Source organism: Pezoporus occidentalis, unplaced genomic scaffold, assembly GCF_034315485.1.
Source record: "Pezoporus occidentalis ecotype Australia unplaced genomic scaffold, CSIRO_AGI_Poc_V1 ctg22, whole genome shotgun sequence".
NCBI lineage: Eukaryota > Metazoa > Chordata > Aves > Psittaciformes > Psittacidae > Pezoporus > Pezoporus occidentalis.
This window is the reverse complement of record NW_026914072.1, coordinates 4,596,741-4,614,698: the sequence shown is the minus strand read 5'-3', so window position 1 is coordinate 4,614,698 and position 17,958 is coordinate 4,596,741. Positions and strand designations below refer to the sequence as shown.

General features: G+C 38.8%; 1 protein-coding gene across 1 annotated transcript; it reads left to right on the top strand.

Moving 5' to 3' along the window:
• Positions 1–1,713: 1,713 nt before the first annotated feature.
• PRRG4 (proline rich and Gla domain 4) lies at positions 1,714–8,641 on the top strand. The gene is made up of 5 exons (XM_062620336.1): positions 1,714–1,829; positions 4,796–4,959; positions 6,179–6,227; positions 6,935–7,070; positions 7,796–8,641. The coding sequence occupies exons 1-5, from the start codon at positions 1,724–1,726 to the stop codon at positions 8,025–8,027; spliced, it is 687 nt and encodes a 228-aa protein (XP_062476320.1). The 5' UTR covers positions 1,714–1,723; the 3' UTR covers positions 8,028–8,641.
• The last annotated feature ends 9,317 nt before the right edge of the window (positions 8,642–17,958 follow it).

Below are 17,958 nucleotides of genomic sequence, written 5' to 3'. Positions count from 1 at the left end.
TAAATGAAGAATACAATCCCAAGTCAGGACAGGAGACCTCCTACCGCAGACACAAAACATTCAGTCCATGGTAGCAAAACCATCCCACTCACATGTCTTGATTTTTTTTTTTTTTTTGGTGTGCAGTTTATAACCCAACCCATGCCAAAACTCTTCACATTATTTGTTACCAGCACACTGTGTTAAACATATTCTTAGCCTTCCCTTTTAGAAAGCTTTTCAAGTACCGCTTCATGCCTTCACTAACACCACACATGGATAAGGTCTGTTTTCACTTATAAACACCCAGCCAACAGACTCGCCAACTTCCATATATGCAAGTCTTATGCTGATCCTTTTCCTCACGGTTAGCTCCCTGGCTAGAAAACTTTGGTGGAGAAAAACACTGCAAACCACCGTCAGATAAGTAATTAACTGTGGTTAAGCAGGTAGCTCAAAGGTACCTCACCCCTGCGGGGAGGCACACCCTCCCCATAGCTTCTACTCGGCAGACACCCTGCCATTAGACCAAAGGCTTTACTTTTAAGAAGCACAGAGGCAAACCACATCTTCAGCATCATAATCAACCCGCAGGTAGGGAGGGAGTCAGTTTTAACAGTAAAAGACGTTTACAGAAGACGAAAGGTCTGATACCTTGTCCTCCGAGGGATCCCGGCCGTGAGCCAGGCTTGTGTCTCAGGGAGAGCCGCAGCACCACCCCAGCTCCCCCTATCGCTCCTGAGCACCCCGTTTCCCCTCAGGCACGAGGGGTGTTTCCCCCCGCCGAAGCGCGCACCCGGGGCGGGGCCGGTCCATGTGGACCTGGGTGACTAAGCCGCGCCTCGTCCCGTCCCGTCCCGTCCCGAAAGTGCAGCTGGCGCTAGAGCAGCAGCGGCCACCCCGGAAGGTGTCTCTGTCCTCCGCTCCCCTCTAGGCCGCCGCTGGAGCCTCACCGTGACAGGTAGGGGGGTAGGAGCCCTTCTCCCTGCGGCGCCAAGGGACGCACCTCAGCGCCTAGCAGGACGGGAAGGGAAGGCGCTTCTGAGTCGAAACCTCCCGCTCCCCTGGAATCTGCACAGCTCGAGTCGAGTCGGGTCGGATCGGGTCGGGTCCGATGCTAGGAGCCGACCGCGGGAGCGGTCCCGGGGGTGATGGGGAAGCTATAGGTTCCCTCGGCTGGCTGCACGTCTGCGCTTTTCCCCTGTGTCAGGCGAACGGAAGAATTGCGGCCTTATTTCACTCTTATTTTCTGTAGCCATTTAGTCGGGGGAGTGCTCGGCGTGAGGAGGTTGGTCGCGGCTTTCTCCTGCCGAAATGGTTTTCTGTGGGCCCGTTGACGCCAGGTAGCTTTTGTAAGCTGCCGTGGTGCTCTGGCGGCAGGACTGCCGCGATCCCAAGTTCAGAGTACCTACAGCACCCAGTGTGATCTTTCCCTGTAGAATTGCCACCCCCCGGGCTGCTGCTCTACTCTCCATAGGGAGCGGGAGGGTCCGACTCGCCGCTGCGAGTGCGCGGCCCCGCTTACACCTGCGGGTGTTACACAACCAGAACTTAGTTGAACCCAGACGTGCTCGACCAGTTTTGGATCCTTGTCCTTCCAATAGGAAGCATGAGCCTCAACTGCATGTAGGTGCTTGTGTTAGATGACTTCATGTATAGGATTCATTCATGGTTCATCGCACACTTCGGAATATGGCGTCGTCACTTTAACTCACATTCGTTCCTGTCTGACAGATACTACGCCATGCTTGTGTCTTTGGTTCTGCTGTGTCAATTACACGGGACGACGTTTGCGTTTCCTCACTGCACAGGGACGTTAAATAGCTTGAAGCAACCTGAGCATAAAGACGGTAACTTACTTTTAATGTGATTGTTTTCCGAAACAAAACTGCATCTACTTCTGTTTCTGCTGAGAAATCTTTTAATGTGTGCAAATAGTTTTGCTTTTGTTGGTTTGGGTTTTATTTGTGAGTTGTTTTTTTTTTTTTAAAACTTGATTTTAAAAAATAAGCTGTTTTATGCTTTATTTTAGAATATTTTAATATCTTTTGCTGAAATGACTGATAATTGACCTGGGTGTCAATATTAAGTATTAATCAGATCCAGCAGGAAGTGCCAACTGGGACAACTATGCTTTCTCTAGGTCTGTAGGGTTATTATAATTGACAAAACCAGAATACTCTAAGTAACATGACGATTCCAAAAGGTTGAAACATTATTTGAAAGGGTTTATTTGCTTGTTTTTAGAGATTGGTATTTTTTTATCAATACCAGATCCCCTTAAACACCTTGAAAGAGAAATACGGTGCTGCTATTGCAGCTCCTTACTTTGGAGGAAGTGGAGAGGAACTGAGGTAAAAACAAATTCCCCAGAAGGATTCAAGCACAACAGTGCTACACTGTGTGAAACTTAACGTTTAAGCATTAGGGCTTCAAAAAGAGATTTGTAACTTCACTGTCCAGTCCCCTAAGTGGACAGAGTGCTGAAACATTAAGACAGACTTTAAAAAAGCATCTCATTGAGCTGGAGGCCCCTTCAGGGCAGCATGTTGAGCAGAAAACATGGCTAGCACAAAAATGCTTGAGGCAGGTTATTCATGAAAATCTGTATTTCTCTTTGGGCATAGAGCATCATGCCTGTGAACTGATGGCAGAGAGTCTGCCCCTGACAACAGGCCCAGGCCACTCCTCTCTCAAGAACAGAGCTGGAAAGAGAAGGTCCCAGCTCTTCACCCAATAATTTAGCAAGTAGAACAGTTACCCAGAGCATGGGGTACCTGCATCGACAGGTTACTCCTGAAGCATTTCCTGAATGTCTTTTACCAGCAGAGCTGCTTTATTTAGCACATTGGGTGCATTTCTGATTAAAAGCTAGGCATCCTAAAACTGCATTTCCTGTTTTGTTGAACCAAGGACTGCAGAACTGCATTCAATTCCCTCACATGTAGGAAAGAATTCAAGCCCATCTTTCATTCTCCAAATACTTTCTTAATCAAAGGTAATTCTTAATTACTATCTTAATTGCAGGCAATTTGGAGATGGAGATAGGTGTACTTTGACTGTGGCCTACAAAGTGCAAGAAGTGCAGATAAATGGATAAAGACGCTTTGAAAGAGAAAAGGAGCACATACCACTGGGGATTAGGGGTCTTAGGCTCCAGGTGGCGTGCTTATGCATTACCCAGTAATTAAAATGCATTGATTATATAAGTTAATTAGGAAGTATAGCTAATACTGCTTGCATGGGAAGGAATGAAATGCAACTGAGCAAAACTGAAGATCTCTGTTCCAGAAGGCTGAAGTAGTTCTTGCGATTGCAGTGAGCTAAAAATACTGGTAATGTTTTTCCCTTGTAATTCTTTCCTATTTCCACATGTGGGTTTGTTTGGTGGGTTTTGTTTTTTAATTAGGTCCTTCTCTCTGGTTACTCTTAGATCTAGTGTAAATATTTGAAGCTTAGATTTTCCTTGGAATAAGTGTTTTCCCTTCTTACACAACAGTATGCACACATGTGTGGCTCCTTCAATATATACTGTAATAGTATGTAAATGATATATTGAAGGACTATTAAAGTATATATTTATACTATGGTATTTAGGACATAAGCAGTGAATATGCACATTACACTGCATTTTTCTTCATTTTCAGAGAGCAAACCATTTTGAGATACTGCTGCAAGATCTAACAGTATCTATTAGGTTAAAAATTCCTAAATGATGTAACAATCTAGCCAAACAAGCTAACAAGAACACAGAGCTAATTTGTAGCTGAATAACTTCATACTGAATCTCATCTTCATTTTTTTAGTGGTCTGGCTTGCTATGTAACAGTGTTGTTTCTACTTTACATTTGCAACAATAATCCTCTACTTGTTTTGCTTAACCAAATAGACTGAATTTCTTGGAATATAGATTAGGCTTTCACTGAAAGCCAAACCAGAAAACTAGTTCTGTCATATATATATATATATATATATAATCTGTAGTAAGAGGCAAGAGCAGGCTAAAACTTGACTGTGGAAGATGCCTGGTGAGAAGATGCATTCCTGTATTCCAAAGCCTTCTGTAATTTCACTAACTCTCCTGGTATCTCACCTCACAGTTTACTCCATGGAGCCTGTAAAATGCATAAAAGAAGAATTAAATCTCTTCAGAAGTGCCTGTTGTCGGAAAATTCCTATCATGGACTAATTTAAACTTGGCAATATGGCAACCTTTACCTAAACTTGCTGCCTCAATAGTGAAAAGAGAACAAAGGTAGAATTAATAGAACTCTGCTGCTATAACTTAAAATCCAAATTCTGTAAATAAAATCTGGAACTCACAGACACCAGAATATTGATAAAACGTATACTGAGGATTCTATCGAAGGAACAGATTTTTTAATTCTTTTTCTGCCCTCTTGCCTCCTTCCTCCAGTAGGTCAGTATCTTGCTGGGTTTGGATCTGACTGAATTTCTGCTTCATGTGACTATCTGTTCTTAAGAGCTCCAGTAAAAAACTGATGCCCACATTCCTGAAGAAGTAACACTAAAACTTGAACAACAGCTGGCCTGAGAATCAAGTTTTTTTGGTTAGTATAAGGAATAACCAAAATGTTTTATGAGAAAGGAAAATATGTTTATTTTATATTACCTAGTTAGAAAAAGTAGCAAAGAAGGAGAGAGACCTTGATGTTTATTTTCCCTGCATGTAGCTGAAAGATGTCATGGGAAGATGTGGTGTTAATGTGTTCCTTTAGGATATTAACCATTCCTTTAACCCAACAAATCTGGCTGTCCTAACTTCTCTTAAATCAACTTATTTTCTTTTTATTAGTGTTCACATCAGAAAAGGAGGCAAATTTGTTCATTGGACGCCATCTTCTGTATAACAGATTTGATTTTGAGGCATTCACCCCAGATAACCTGGAAAGAGAATGCCTTGAAGAGCTGTGCAATTATGAAGAAGCCAGAGAAATTTTTGAAGACCCTGATAAAACGGTAGCTGTTCATACTGAATTTAATATATTGAAGGAGGTTGCCAACTAAATAATTACTGTATCTAAATACTGTACCCCTCCTGAAAACAGCACTGGAAATGATTGCTTATTTTACTGTAAATGGGGTTATTGCCCTAGATACACAGTGAATATACTTCATTACGTGCTGCTGTCTTAAGAGACTTTAGGTAAGGGCTTTAATTCTGCAAAACAAATATACATAAAACTTCAGAAGTAGCCCTTGTGGGTATACCTGTATGTGTTTTTAGAAGCTCATTAATCTTTTTCGTAACTTCTTAGCATCCAATTTGAATGTGTTCCCCATGCTCTAGGTATTAATTAGCTGACTGTGTCATGCCAAAGAAGTGTTTTAGAAGAGACGAGTATGGGACAAATCTGCAGTTCAGCTATTGCAGAGTACTCCTAAAGCATTATCTTCCAAATCACTACCTATATACAGCTTGGAGGAAATCTGGTATAAAAAAAAAAAAAAAAGAAAAATTCAAAATAAACCTTTCAGCCCAATAGTGGAATGTGATGACTGTCTGAATACTGTTCTTGCTGCCTGCAGCAAGAATCTTTGTGATTCTGGGTGTGCTCTGCACTAACCTGCAGAAAGAGAAACACACTCCTCCCTGAAGGTGGAAACATTCCATTACCATTGTTAGCGTTTTCTTAAGAAAAACGTGGAAGCATTAACTCAGGATCTTGATGGAGTCTTTTGCTGGGGAGCAGAAGTGGAGGTTACAGCTAAACGCAGTCATGCAACATAAAGGTTCTCTTAAATGAATTCCATTATTTTTCTTAGCTGGTATGAATTCAGATACTTTTCATGCAAATGTCTGATTCTTAAAAACTTGACTTTGCCTCAGTAATACTATTCTGCAGGGATTTAAAAAGATTAATTCTCAGCATTTTTATAGTATCAGAATATATGCTGACTTCTACTGCAATCAGGCAGAAGTAAGAGGTAACACTGGACAGTTAAATGCACTTTTCTCTTTCACCATCTGGTATTTTCTGCTTTGTGAAACTGTATTTTATACACAAACTTGAATGTATGTGAAAAATATAGTGGGAAAAGCAAGTCTGAATCCTTCAGCAGGAGTCGCTTCTGTTTATGCCACTGTTAAATTTTGCCCACAGTACCACAGTAAATGACATTGTCAATAAGCCTGCAGATTATGTATCCCATAAATCTCATCATTTTGGTTTTATAGATGGATTTTTGGAAAGACTACTCAACTAAAGGCCCTAAAATAAAACTAGGTAAGTAATCTTTTTATTCTTTGCTTATATTGCAGTATTTTGTGTTTGTTGTAACAGTACATTCTTAAAAATACACCATGCATTCAGTTACCAGTATCAGAATTGATCTTTTTACTAAAATTCACTGTGAGCTGTACAAGTTTATTGCATTATCTGATATAGTAAAACTCATTAAAGTGTCTTACAGTGGGATCCAGTGTTAGTCTGTAGGTAAAAGTAGTATAATTTTCTTGTCCATTTGTTTTATTACACAATTGGTAGTCTGCAGTAATTCTGTGTCTGCTTTCTGTGGTTTTTGTTTGTTTCTTCCCCTTTCCTCCCCATTTCTGTAACAGTAATCTAAGAGTGATTTAGGTTCAGAGTAGTCTTATGCCAGAGGTTTTATAAAAAAAATGGTCAATATGACTGGAGGAGAAAGCTGTAGCCTGATCAAGGTCACAGGTACATGAAATAGTATTTGGAAGGCATTAGAAGACAGACTCAACAGTTCTATGTACAGGAAAGGAAGTATCTACTAACTTTTGCTTTAAGCTGCATGTGAATGATACTCCTGGGTGGTACTGCACAGATACAGTGGCTTCTCACAGCAAGCTAGGCATTTGTGGAAAGGAATGCAGCAAGTGTCCTATAGCACAGCAAAATTAGTATTTTACACTGTATACTAGAGAAAGAACACATAATGAAAATAAGCAATGTTTTATCCTCAGGTGATGAGACACTACAAAAGATAAATGTTACAGGACTTCTCATCAGTCTTGTCGCTGCTGGAGTACTGTTAGTTATAACTGTACTTCTTATCTTCTACTGCTGCAAAAGTAGATGCAAATCAAGGCAACCACCAGGGTAAGGAATTCTGCTGATTAAAAAACAAAACACCGAAACAAACCCTTGGGTAAGAGTGGAATTTAAAACTCATTGTGGGTTGGTCAGAGTGTGTTCTCAGAGAATCCAGTGAGAGTTGTAGTTCTTGCTTTCCTGGCAGCAAAGTTAGGTGAGCGCTAGCAGTAGTTACGCTGAAGTTAATAGCACAAAACCATAAACCAACACTTGCATAGCTGAAGTACCTTTGGGGATTTTTCTTTTTAGTGTGTGTTCTTGGTTCCAAAATATTCATACTAAAAAGGTGGAATCATTTTCATAAGCTGGGGCCTGCAGTGGAAAGTTTAATGTGTTCTGTTTGCTTTTTAAAGGAGGTTGTGTGGTCTTCATGGCATGTGGTCTACCTCAGGTGTGAGATGAAGTAGGTTGGAGGAAGTGCTTCTTCACTAGTTCTCTAGCCCTGCTTGTTCCTTTATCCTCAACTTGAAAGGAATAGAAAAGGATTCTGTGCTTCCTCTTCCCTATAAATTTCACATTATTGAGCTATTCTTACTGTGTGGTCTGGAAAGAGTCTTTGTGATCATTGAAGGCAAAGGTTTTTTGTTGTGTGATGGAGTTTTTCTGGGGTGGCTTTTTGTTGTTTGGGGTTGTTTTGTTGGTTTGGTTTTTTTTATTACAACTCTGACTGTATATTCTCTCTTCCTTCTAAAAGAGAAGCTGCCACTTATACTGCTGTTAATTTTGCTTAGATACTTGGATTACGTAAGAAGTAGAAGACGGAATTCATCTAGCATCTTCAGAAGGCGTGAAGAATTTTCTTTAAATCCACTTCCTCTTGGAATGGATGATTCATCACTACCAACTTATGAGCAAGCAGTTACTTCAGATGGACAACACTACAACATGCCACCACCCCCTTATCCAGGGCCCCCAAACTGGGCACGGGTGTTTAAGAAGTCTATGTCACTTCCTGGTCCTTAGTCACCAGCCTCCTTTGGGGTGAGGGGGCATTACTGGCACATAACATACTTTTCTAGAAAGTGTGCACTACCTTGCATATTGCAAGACAGGTTACAGAAATCTTTAGCACAACTAGGAGCACATGAAGGTCCCAGTTGGGAAGAGAGGTGATCCGTTGCAAAGGCTGCAGGACTATTATTTGCACAAGGTTATTGTGCCAAGAGGAGGGAATGCATAAAGAGGAGATCTTGCACTGCCACCCTCTTACATATGCACTTTGAACCATCCCATCACACTATTGATGTTTCATTAACAGTTTCATCTTTCTCTTTTTTTTTTTTATTTGGAAGGAACAGTATTTTAATTGGTTTTATTGACACCATTTTTTGTGACTATTAATACTTTAAACTGCCCTAGGAAGTCTACTTTGATATGTTCACTTAATTACTGTATGAATTTTCTATTTGTTCTAGTAATAGATTTGAATATGAAAATTATTTCATGAGTTGATTTTTCAAATATATATTACTGCTTCTGGATTACACTGGTTTGTTTTAGACACTGCTGGTTAACACACTACTCTATTTGTTGTGGTATTGTGATTAATGTTGGATTAAAATGAACAATTAATTGAACAGCAAACTATCCATTCAGACAAAGTACACTTCTATCAAATGATTTTGATGTTCAGCACTAAATACCAGCTCAAAGAGAGTAAGCAAAGTACTGTGGGTCAGGGGAAGTTAAGCAAATAGCTAGAGACTTGTCTCTTGCTAAAAAGTACTTTGGTTTCGCAGAGGATGTTTCTTTTGCAGTTTAAAAATTTAAATGTCGAAAAAGACATTTAGCTTGCTGAAAAGGCCAAATAACCCCAGAGAAGCACTTTGCGTAAGTATGTGTTGCTCTCCTGGGATTTGAATGATACCTTTAAGTAGAATGTAACATCTATTAGATAATCAGCTTACACAGAGCAATAGTCAAGAATTCCACAGAGTTACTTGTTAATTGTATACACACAACTTCTGCATCTCCAGTTCTAGCCACCCTTAATTTTAGATCTTATTAAAATACCGACCCCAGCATCGCATAGCCTAAAGATTTTGCTGAGCAAGTCATCCCAACCCTGCAGTCCCTTTACCTCCTAGTCAAATAGCACCATAGCAGAAAAGGCTTCCCATAGCTGCAGGAAGATACTGGTTGGTGTTCTCTTGTATTACAGTAGCTACATAGCTGGACACAGGCAACAAAGGTTTTAAGACGCAACAAATTCCACCCATACAGACACACTCATTTGACCAATGCTGATGGCAATAAATGGTATTTTAATTTGGTGCCCAAAATGCACTTTATAATATAAAAGTTGAATACTTACATGTAATATTTCACTGAGTTTTGTGGGGTTTTAACCTGCTAGAACCTACAGTGCTATGGAATGATATAATACGAGATTTTTAATCTCTAAACACTTTTACAAAGAAGAAAATGCTCTAAATCTTGGAATATAAACGGTGCATCAAAAGTGCTACACCAGGAGGTCTTGCCCTTTGAAAAATACATACAACCCAGCTGATACGTGTGGACACTGGACTTTGTTCTTATTCCCAAAGCTTCAGAATCAGACTAGGCTTTCAACAAGTTACAAACCTCTTTGCATCTTCCTTCTTGTTGAGAGACTGGGGAATCCCCCTGTTAGGACAGCTTCAATTCACTTTTGCCCTACTTGTAAAAAGCATTCTGAAGTTCTTGGGGGTTACTATTCTGTAAGACCAAAATGAGTGAGTTTTGAGAGATCACTGTTAATAACCAAAATACAGTTACAATAAAGCTATGGAATTAAAAGCTTGCAAAAATTTACCTAACAATTTCAAATTTGTTAATGTGCATCTTGAGCTATAGAGCATGCTTTCCTATAGATTTTTCCTGGGACTAACAGGAGCACTTTCAAGGAAAAAGATTTCATAGGGCTTGTAAAAGTTCAAAGATTCCTTAATGTTACTAGCGATATAGTCCTAGTAAGTAGATCTGGCAAAGTCATGTTTTAAATGAACTACAGAAATTGTACAGAGATTAAATATCACTTGATATTTGGTCTGTGTCTACAAATCATTTGCAAATGACTCTGTGCAATGCCTTCATAACAGAAAACCTTAAGATGGTTTAAGTGTTGCACATGGATGCTGTAGTGCTTTGGGCAGTAAACTGCATCTTCTGTAGGGTGTAACACTTCAAATTTATTCAAACAATTGGTACTTTAGATACCTAAAATATGCAATGACTGATATTTAAATACTCATTGCACATAACATGAAAAAAAAAATACACATTCTGCTTATTACAAATGAGAAGCAAAGTTTAAAATTTAGCTGACCATAACATAAACTTACCTCTCCTTTTAAAGGGCTTGAATGGCAGCTGTTGGGTTGAGTTTGTTTTTCTTGTTTTATATGCTGACTCCTGGCCCAGGACACTTTTGCCTTGTGTCTTGTCTCTTTTCAGAACTTCTGATACATCAGGGCTGGCATAGGAAAAATCAACAACAGGAAGACTGTGGTGATGTGTGAATTCAGAATTGTTGCCATATTTCCAGATTTTACATGCAGTTTCCTTTGAAAATGCAGTTGCTATGAGAATACAAAAAACAGCAAATACAAGTGTCCTTATGTGGGAGAAAGAGGAGATAGATTTTGAGGAGCAAAGCAGCAGGAATTTTAATCTTGTGTACAGGTGTAAATCATCAGTGTTTTGACTTCTGGGCCTTCTTTCAAGGGCCAGTAGGAAAGGCAGTGGCTCTTAAAGGAATTAACAGAGATACACTATGACAGCTGAAAACAAAAGTGTCTAAATAAAACACTGGGAAAAATTACATAGTACTTAAACTCCATTCCTCTTGGAACAGGTTTAAACATGTCACACTTAAAGCTGTTAGCCAATGCCTTGAATAATTTCCCAAAACTTGGCCTTTTCAGCATCATAACAAGATTATAGCATGCAGCTTTTCATAACTTAGGAAGTTATTAGTTACAGCAAATAACATTATTAAACACAATCTTTAATCCAACATTAGGCAGCTTTTCATAACTTAGGACAGAAAAGTGGTCTCTGGCTCTGTCATCTGACAAAAAGGAATCAGTTAACCTGTTTTTAATTCAGTGAAATAAGAAAGCTTACTATTTATCAAATCCTCCAATGAACAGTATTATAGCCATTATGTATTTCTTGTATTTTGGGGGGATTTTCATTGGGATTTTTGTGAATTTGTTAGAACAGCAAACCTGAAGTACCAAATGGAAGTGTACTGCTCACTACTTAAGTGCACTCCTCACCACAGTTCATGAACATGCATTTGATTCTGGTCCTACCCAAGTCTATGGCAAGCTCTTTATTGGCTTCAACTGAACTGGGATTGGAACCAAAACCAAAATAACTGATCACTTTGAGTAACAAAAAAGTGTAATGCTTTGCCAAATTATTTACTACAGAGCTGTTGCCAAATCTGATTTGAAGTATTCTATTGTTTTAGTGATGCCTACTGATACTAACTAGAATGTTTTGAGTCTGATCTGCCCCTAAGAACTATATTTGATGTTTGGAAAGCACAGGAAAATTCCTTGTCTTTCCTTCACGTTACCAGCTGTAAATAGCATTAATTACCTGTAGGTTATTAGCAAGAGTGTTTGATTAATTAGGTCAACCACAGTACAGGTTCATTTAAAGCTTAAAAAAAAAAACCAAACCCCAAAACAACAAAACCAACAAAAAAAACCCAGACTTCTATCCACAGTCTCATCTGCCAACAAAATCGTTAACTGCTGCTATCCCTACTTGTTCCATGTGGGGTAGAGAACGGAAAGGAAACCCCAGGTTTTAAAAACATCTTTCAAACACCTCAATATACTGTAAATATCTTTCAATTAATTCCTATCACATACAAATTTATCATCTGTCATTTTCACAGTCAAGAACTGGGATGTATTTTCCTCTCAGAAATCTTAAGCACATCTTTCCAAATACCCCATTCTATTCAAATGGTAACTTCAGACTGTTTCCAGTCATTTCTGACCTGTGTGAGCAGTTTGAACAGTTCTTGTTACTTCATCTTTTCCTTCTACTCATCTGACAGAGCCTTTTGAATGCACTGGTCACTGGTCACATTTTAATTGTAACTTTGACATTAACTGCTGTCATTTTGTTGGGTGAGGGGTAGCAATATTAGTCTGTTATTTTGTAAAACAATTTCCAAATAAACATTTACACAGGTTAATCATAGCAAAAGAGAAGATGCCTATTTAGCTTGTTATAAAAACGGCTGACAACCCTTTATTTTTTTTTTTAAAACGAAGTTGGTAACAGCATGCCCTCTTCTTAAAGCAGGATTATAAGAAAGGTGGGGACAGACTTTTTAACAGGGCCTGTCACAACAGGACAAGGGGTATTGGTCTTGAACTGAAAGAGAGGAGATTCAGACTAGATATAAGAAAGACAAACAAGCCAACTTAACTTCTGCAGAGAGGCAGGAGGGATACATGAGGGCAGCTAGGTAGAACAAATGCTGCAGTACAGTGACTTTACACTAAATTAAGCCTCTCTTGCTTTGCTCACTGGGAGACAACAGTCAGATTTGTGCTTTTTCTCCCAAGTACATGAGATGAGCTAAGCCAGTTGGTTAAAACTCCTCAAAGAATACCAGAACCTCTTTCTGTATTTCAACATCAAGTGAAGCTTTTCAGTCAACTGAACTAAGACTTGGAATACAGCTGGTGGGGTATAGATACTTCATTCTCATTATAAGTCTTGGGGAAAATAGGATCCCAGTTCTCTGTAAAATGTCATCTGTTTATAATATTATGACTTTAGCTATACATTTCCCAGATACACAAAAAAAAAAAGTTTGTATCAACTGGTTTTCAACAATTCTGAAAATTAGGTGGAAGTTGAGTAAATTTTCACCATTATGACACTACTTACTTTTTTAAAAAATAAAACAGAACAAAAAAACTAACCACAACTCAAATTAATAAAATTTCCCATTTAATTTTTAATCTCTGTGTCCACCGAATAAAAAGCCAGCCCACTCTCTTTGAAATGTCAAAAATAATTACTGCAAAACTGCCCTAACTTAGCAAAATACTGATATGTCAGCAAAAGACACGCTCCAGCTGGGAACTCCAGGTCCTATGATGTACCAACAAGGAAAGAAATAGTAGTTCCATTAGTGTTTAAACTACAATTCAGTTTGCTGTTCATTTTTGTGGGAGCAACTTCCCCAAATTTTCCCCAGGTTGACACCATTCCTCTATTTTACCATAAAATGCATTATCTTTCATGTAACTTTACAATGGCAACTACACTAATTGCATACATGGAAAATAACAGAATAGGACCTATCAAATGTATTTTGGCTATTTTTGATGCAGTACATTTTGTCTGTGATGAAAATACATAACTACATTAATTACTTTTGCTTTACATGTAGCTTTTCATTTTCTTCTGATTTAGGGGGGTGGTTTGTGGGTGGTTTTTTTTTCCCCCTCCTTTTCTCATTGTTCTACCTATAATTTGCTATTGATTTTTTTCCCTTCTCTGATACCTTCTTCTGTGTCTATTCATAATCTGCTATTGTACACACATGCCTATTTGTTGTTGGTGAGTTTGTTTGTTTTCCTTTCTTTCCCCCCCCCGGACATGATTCCCAAAAACTTGGTCCCCTCCCTTTCTCTGAAAACCCCTTTTCTTGACAGCTTGCTTTGTCTCTTCACAGACAGCAAGGCCTTTAGCTTATCCTTTCCCTCTGCTTTTTTTGCACAGCCCCTACGCAAAACAAAACCTTATAACAGGTTTTAAATTTCTGATGCAGTGCTGACTTTGTTTAGGAAATAGAAATACCTGCAATGGTTCCAAGTTGTTCAGCAGCTTCAGTTTAATTTCTCTAAAGACCAGCAGCTACCAAGTACTGAATACATCCAGTATTTAATGTTAAATACCCAGCATGGATAGGATACAAAGGAGAGTATCTAATAAAAGGTAAAATAAAATACTTTCCGTTACAACTGTGAGTTTGTTCAAAAGCAAAGTTTTCTTTTTCCAACATGTCACTGCACATTTCTCCCACATACCTTATACCAGTTCTGGTCTTTACTGGATCCTTTTGTAAGTCATCAAGCAAAAACATAGACCATTTCCTCCTGAGTGGGTGAGCTGAACCAACACAAGCACCAGTGGTGGCACCTTGGAAGCTGTGGAACCACACAAAAAGGAGGATGAGGAAAGTGAAGGAAACAAGGACTTCCATCTCATTGTTGCAGTAAGCTTTCTACCAGCTCAGTCATCTCTTATCACCTCAGGAGAAGGGCTATGGTTTCATAGATCACCTTTAGTTCAACAGAATAAATTATGAAGATTTTGCTTCATTTGTTTGTACATACACACAAGCTTTTCATCAAATAAACGCACAGAATAGCATATGTAAAGAAATGCAAAGAAAGAGACTATTTGCTATGAGCCTCCAAGATCAGCTGTGTTCTTGAGTGTCTACTTACACATTTCTCGATGTCTAGCTTGATGTTTGAAGAGGCCATGTGCCAAATTAAATGTAAAATCTAACTGGTCAAACAACTGCAGCTTTATGCTTTGGCCAGAATCACAATTACAACAACAACAATAAAATAAACAGTGATTTGTAATCGGCCTAACCAAAACTCATTACTGTATAATATCTGATCTACTTACCCGCTGCTGCTCACAGAAGATGCCACAGCTTAATAGCACACACACAGAACCTGCCCAGAAGTGCTGCATCCACCATCTGTAAGTGGATGCTTACTGTTTATCACTGTTCAACAGAGAAAGATCCTGCAGACTTGTAATTCTGTGTTCCTCTTAGAATTTGTTAGTATATCAGACCCAGCTCAGCTTTGGCCTGAACTTCTCCAAACTTCATCTGACCAGACAAGTTCAATTTACTTGAATGTTTTACCTTTGAAACATTAGTTTTCAAAAAAGAATTATGTCCTCAAGTCTCTGAAACACTGTTTTCAAACAACTGTGAAGATAAATTCAGCACGAAAGCTAACTGTTAGGCACTTCTAGAGCTTTTGTTGACAAAACGGTTAGCCACTGAAAGCTAACCACTAAAATGTTTGTGTATGTTATCAAACTATTTATGATACCATGAGAGTTCCAAAATAAAGTACTATTATTAACTGAAATAAAATCCTTTTTGTACACTTCCAACAGCCCAGCTGCAATCTCTTGTTAACTCTTGCAGTGTTAACTGCATGCTGTGCCTTTACTTTCTTCAATCAACAACAGCTCAAGCTGCTGATCCAGCATGCGCATCTGGCTATTCTTGCAGGATTCTTTTGTGCCCTGAAGCACACCAAGAATTTAGCTGCAAAATCAAGTTTACAGATTTAGCTGAAAGCCTCTTAATGCAAGAAAAAAATTGTACTTTGGTACTTCAACATGAGGGAAGAGCCAGGACAAGACCAAAACTAGGTATCACCTGTTAAGGACAGGAGCAATGCCCTCTGTGGAAGAAGAGAGTATATGGGGATAAAGAGACATTGGCAAATCCCTGTAGACAGGTTTGTTGTACCTGCAATAAACAGAGCACCAAAAGCACAGGCAGCAAATGCTGGCCCTATGAAGAATGAGCCCACCAGTAAAACCTGCAGCTGCATGCACAAGGACCCTTAGTGATGCTATCCTGGTATTTTAACATCTGTAGTACTGTTGGAGCTTAACATACTACGTAGCTTTCTGCTTGACCAGTCTTATAAATACACAACACACAAAATAGTCAATCACACTTAAACAGTGGCTGACCTTTTTCTGTTAGTATCAGTAATAAGGTTGCAAACTAAGCAACAAAGAAGTTACTAAATAAATAAATCAATTACAAACAAATAAGTCAACACTAGGAGTGAATTTGACCAGTAGTTTGGCCCTGGATTTGTGATTGGTATCTTGGTTTTAATTATGATGAAATCGCAGAAAACTGCCAACTACCCATTATTAGCTTGATTCTGCATTTCATTTGGCATATGGTCAATTTAAACATAGAACTAGACCTCATCAAGTAATGCTGCCATTCAGCATTGAGCAATATTAGATTATTTAAACAGAAAGAGGAAAATAGGAGAGTTTCCCTAAGGGGCAGCATATATTAGCTAAGACAGTTCTGCATCAGAGCTGGCTTGATTCTGGCTGAAGGGGCATATGGGCAGAGAAGCCCATTACTGCCCACAGAAATAAATCCTCAGGCACTCCTGGATTCAAGAGCTTCCTATACTGAATATACCACAAGCCAAGTAAATATTTCACCATCAAAAATAAAAGTTCCCTGCTCTTTCCTGTCATTTCCTTCCCTTTCCAGCTGCTTCTACCTGCACACTGCCACTGTTTGCCCTGAGCCAGCACTCATTTGATGCAAAGCAAGCTGACTCAGCTTAGTGAAATTATAAAAAAATAACCTCTGGCAAAAAAGTAAGTGTTCTTTTGCCAGTGAATTTACAGTTCACCTTGTAGCTACAGCACATTGCTAGGAGGTGAAGTGGAGCAGGGAAGGAAGGGAGAGTAAGGCCTTCTCCTTTGGCTGTCAGCAAGCAGCTGAGCAGCGCAACACAGTCCTGTTGCACGCTACACCTGTAGGCAGCAGCCCATGCTGCAGTTTCAAGATCACTCCTTGGACCTCAGGCAGACGATACCCACTAAAGTGTTACCTTAAGTGCTTAAATCCATTCCTAATCAACACATAACATTTTTAACTCTGTAAAGGATTTGCTATGTTATTTTTCCAAGTGGAGACTGCTCGTTTAGGGAAAGAAATGAGTAACAAAAATTCAGTACTGCCCCAGGCCGGTATGCTGCACAGATTGTATTACAGTGCTGTAATTTGAGATTTTGCTCTTAAACAGAGTGAAAAATTGCATTACCTTATGTTTCAGCAGAATGTATTTATTATATTAAATTCCTGACTTGAGAGATAAGCTTTACTGGATATAAGCACTCAGTTATGAACTACAGTTTGGAAGGTGTTAAAATCCAGCAAAACTCAGTTCCTAAACAGGAAATAACAGCTGGATTTGAAACAAAAGCATTTATTGCTAATACAAGAATCAAAGTATTTTCAGTATTCAGAATCATGAACATGTCTAAAATGACTCCTAAATACACATCTTAATATGTACTTTAATCTACATGTTAAAATAACATATGATTAACAGGATCTATCAAAAGATTTTTTTCTGTCAGATCTTTCAGAAGAGCTGTTTATAAATATCATGGATACCAGAAAACTGTAAAAAGCAACAGTCTCCTTTGCTGTCTCAGAGAACAGTTACAAAATATCTTTTGGTTACAAACAGGTAAAATGCACAAACTTCGAGGTAACTTTCCTAAACATAGGATGGAAACAAGCAGCATGGATCAGCATAATGAGAACACTATGTAAGTCTCAGCAACTACTTATCAGGACAAGTAGATTTATCTCATACACAGGAAAAGCAAACTGACTTATCTGGTGTTTATAGACATTTGTGATTAATTTTTCAGTCTACTCCACCTCTATTAAAGCCACGTAAAAGAAACCAAACGACACAAATAGAAATTATGACAGCTGTTAACTTTTCAATCTGATTACAAGAATGAGGATCTTCTCCAACAATGTTCAGGAAAACACTGTGTCTGTGGTATACTGACAATTACTTCATTTAGTGGTCTAAACTAACTGTCTACCTGCCTGTAAATCTGGACTGGCACTTGTTTCTACAGCCATGTATCTGAGAGTACTCTTCTCTTTAGAGAAATAACCTGTAATGAAAACACACAACATTATGCTACTCTTTAAAGTTCATGTTGCCATTACTTAAGAAAAAACGTCAAACAAAACAACAGTTTTACAATTTCTTAATATGTCATTCCAAACTTACAGCAAGACACTTTTAAGGTAGCT

Bases quoted from the DNA above. Each gene is read 5' to 3' on its own strand.
- PRRG4 (XM_062620336.1), top strand. From the start codon at position 1,724: ATGCTTGTGTCTTTGGTTCTGCTGTGTCAATTACACGGGACGACGTTT. The intron at 1,830-4,795 runs GTAACTTACTTT...TCTTTTTATTAG, and splicing joins GCAACCTGAGCATAAAGACG to TGTTCACATCAGAAAAGGAG. The intron at 4,960-6,178 runs GTAGCTGTTCAT...TTGGTTTTATAG, and splicing joins TTGAAGACCCTGATAAAACG to ATGGATTTTTGGAAAGACTA.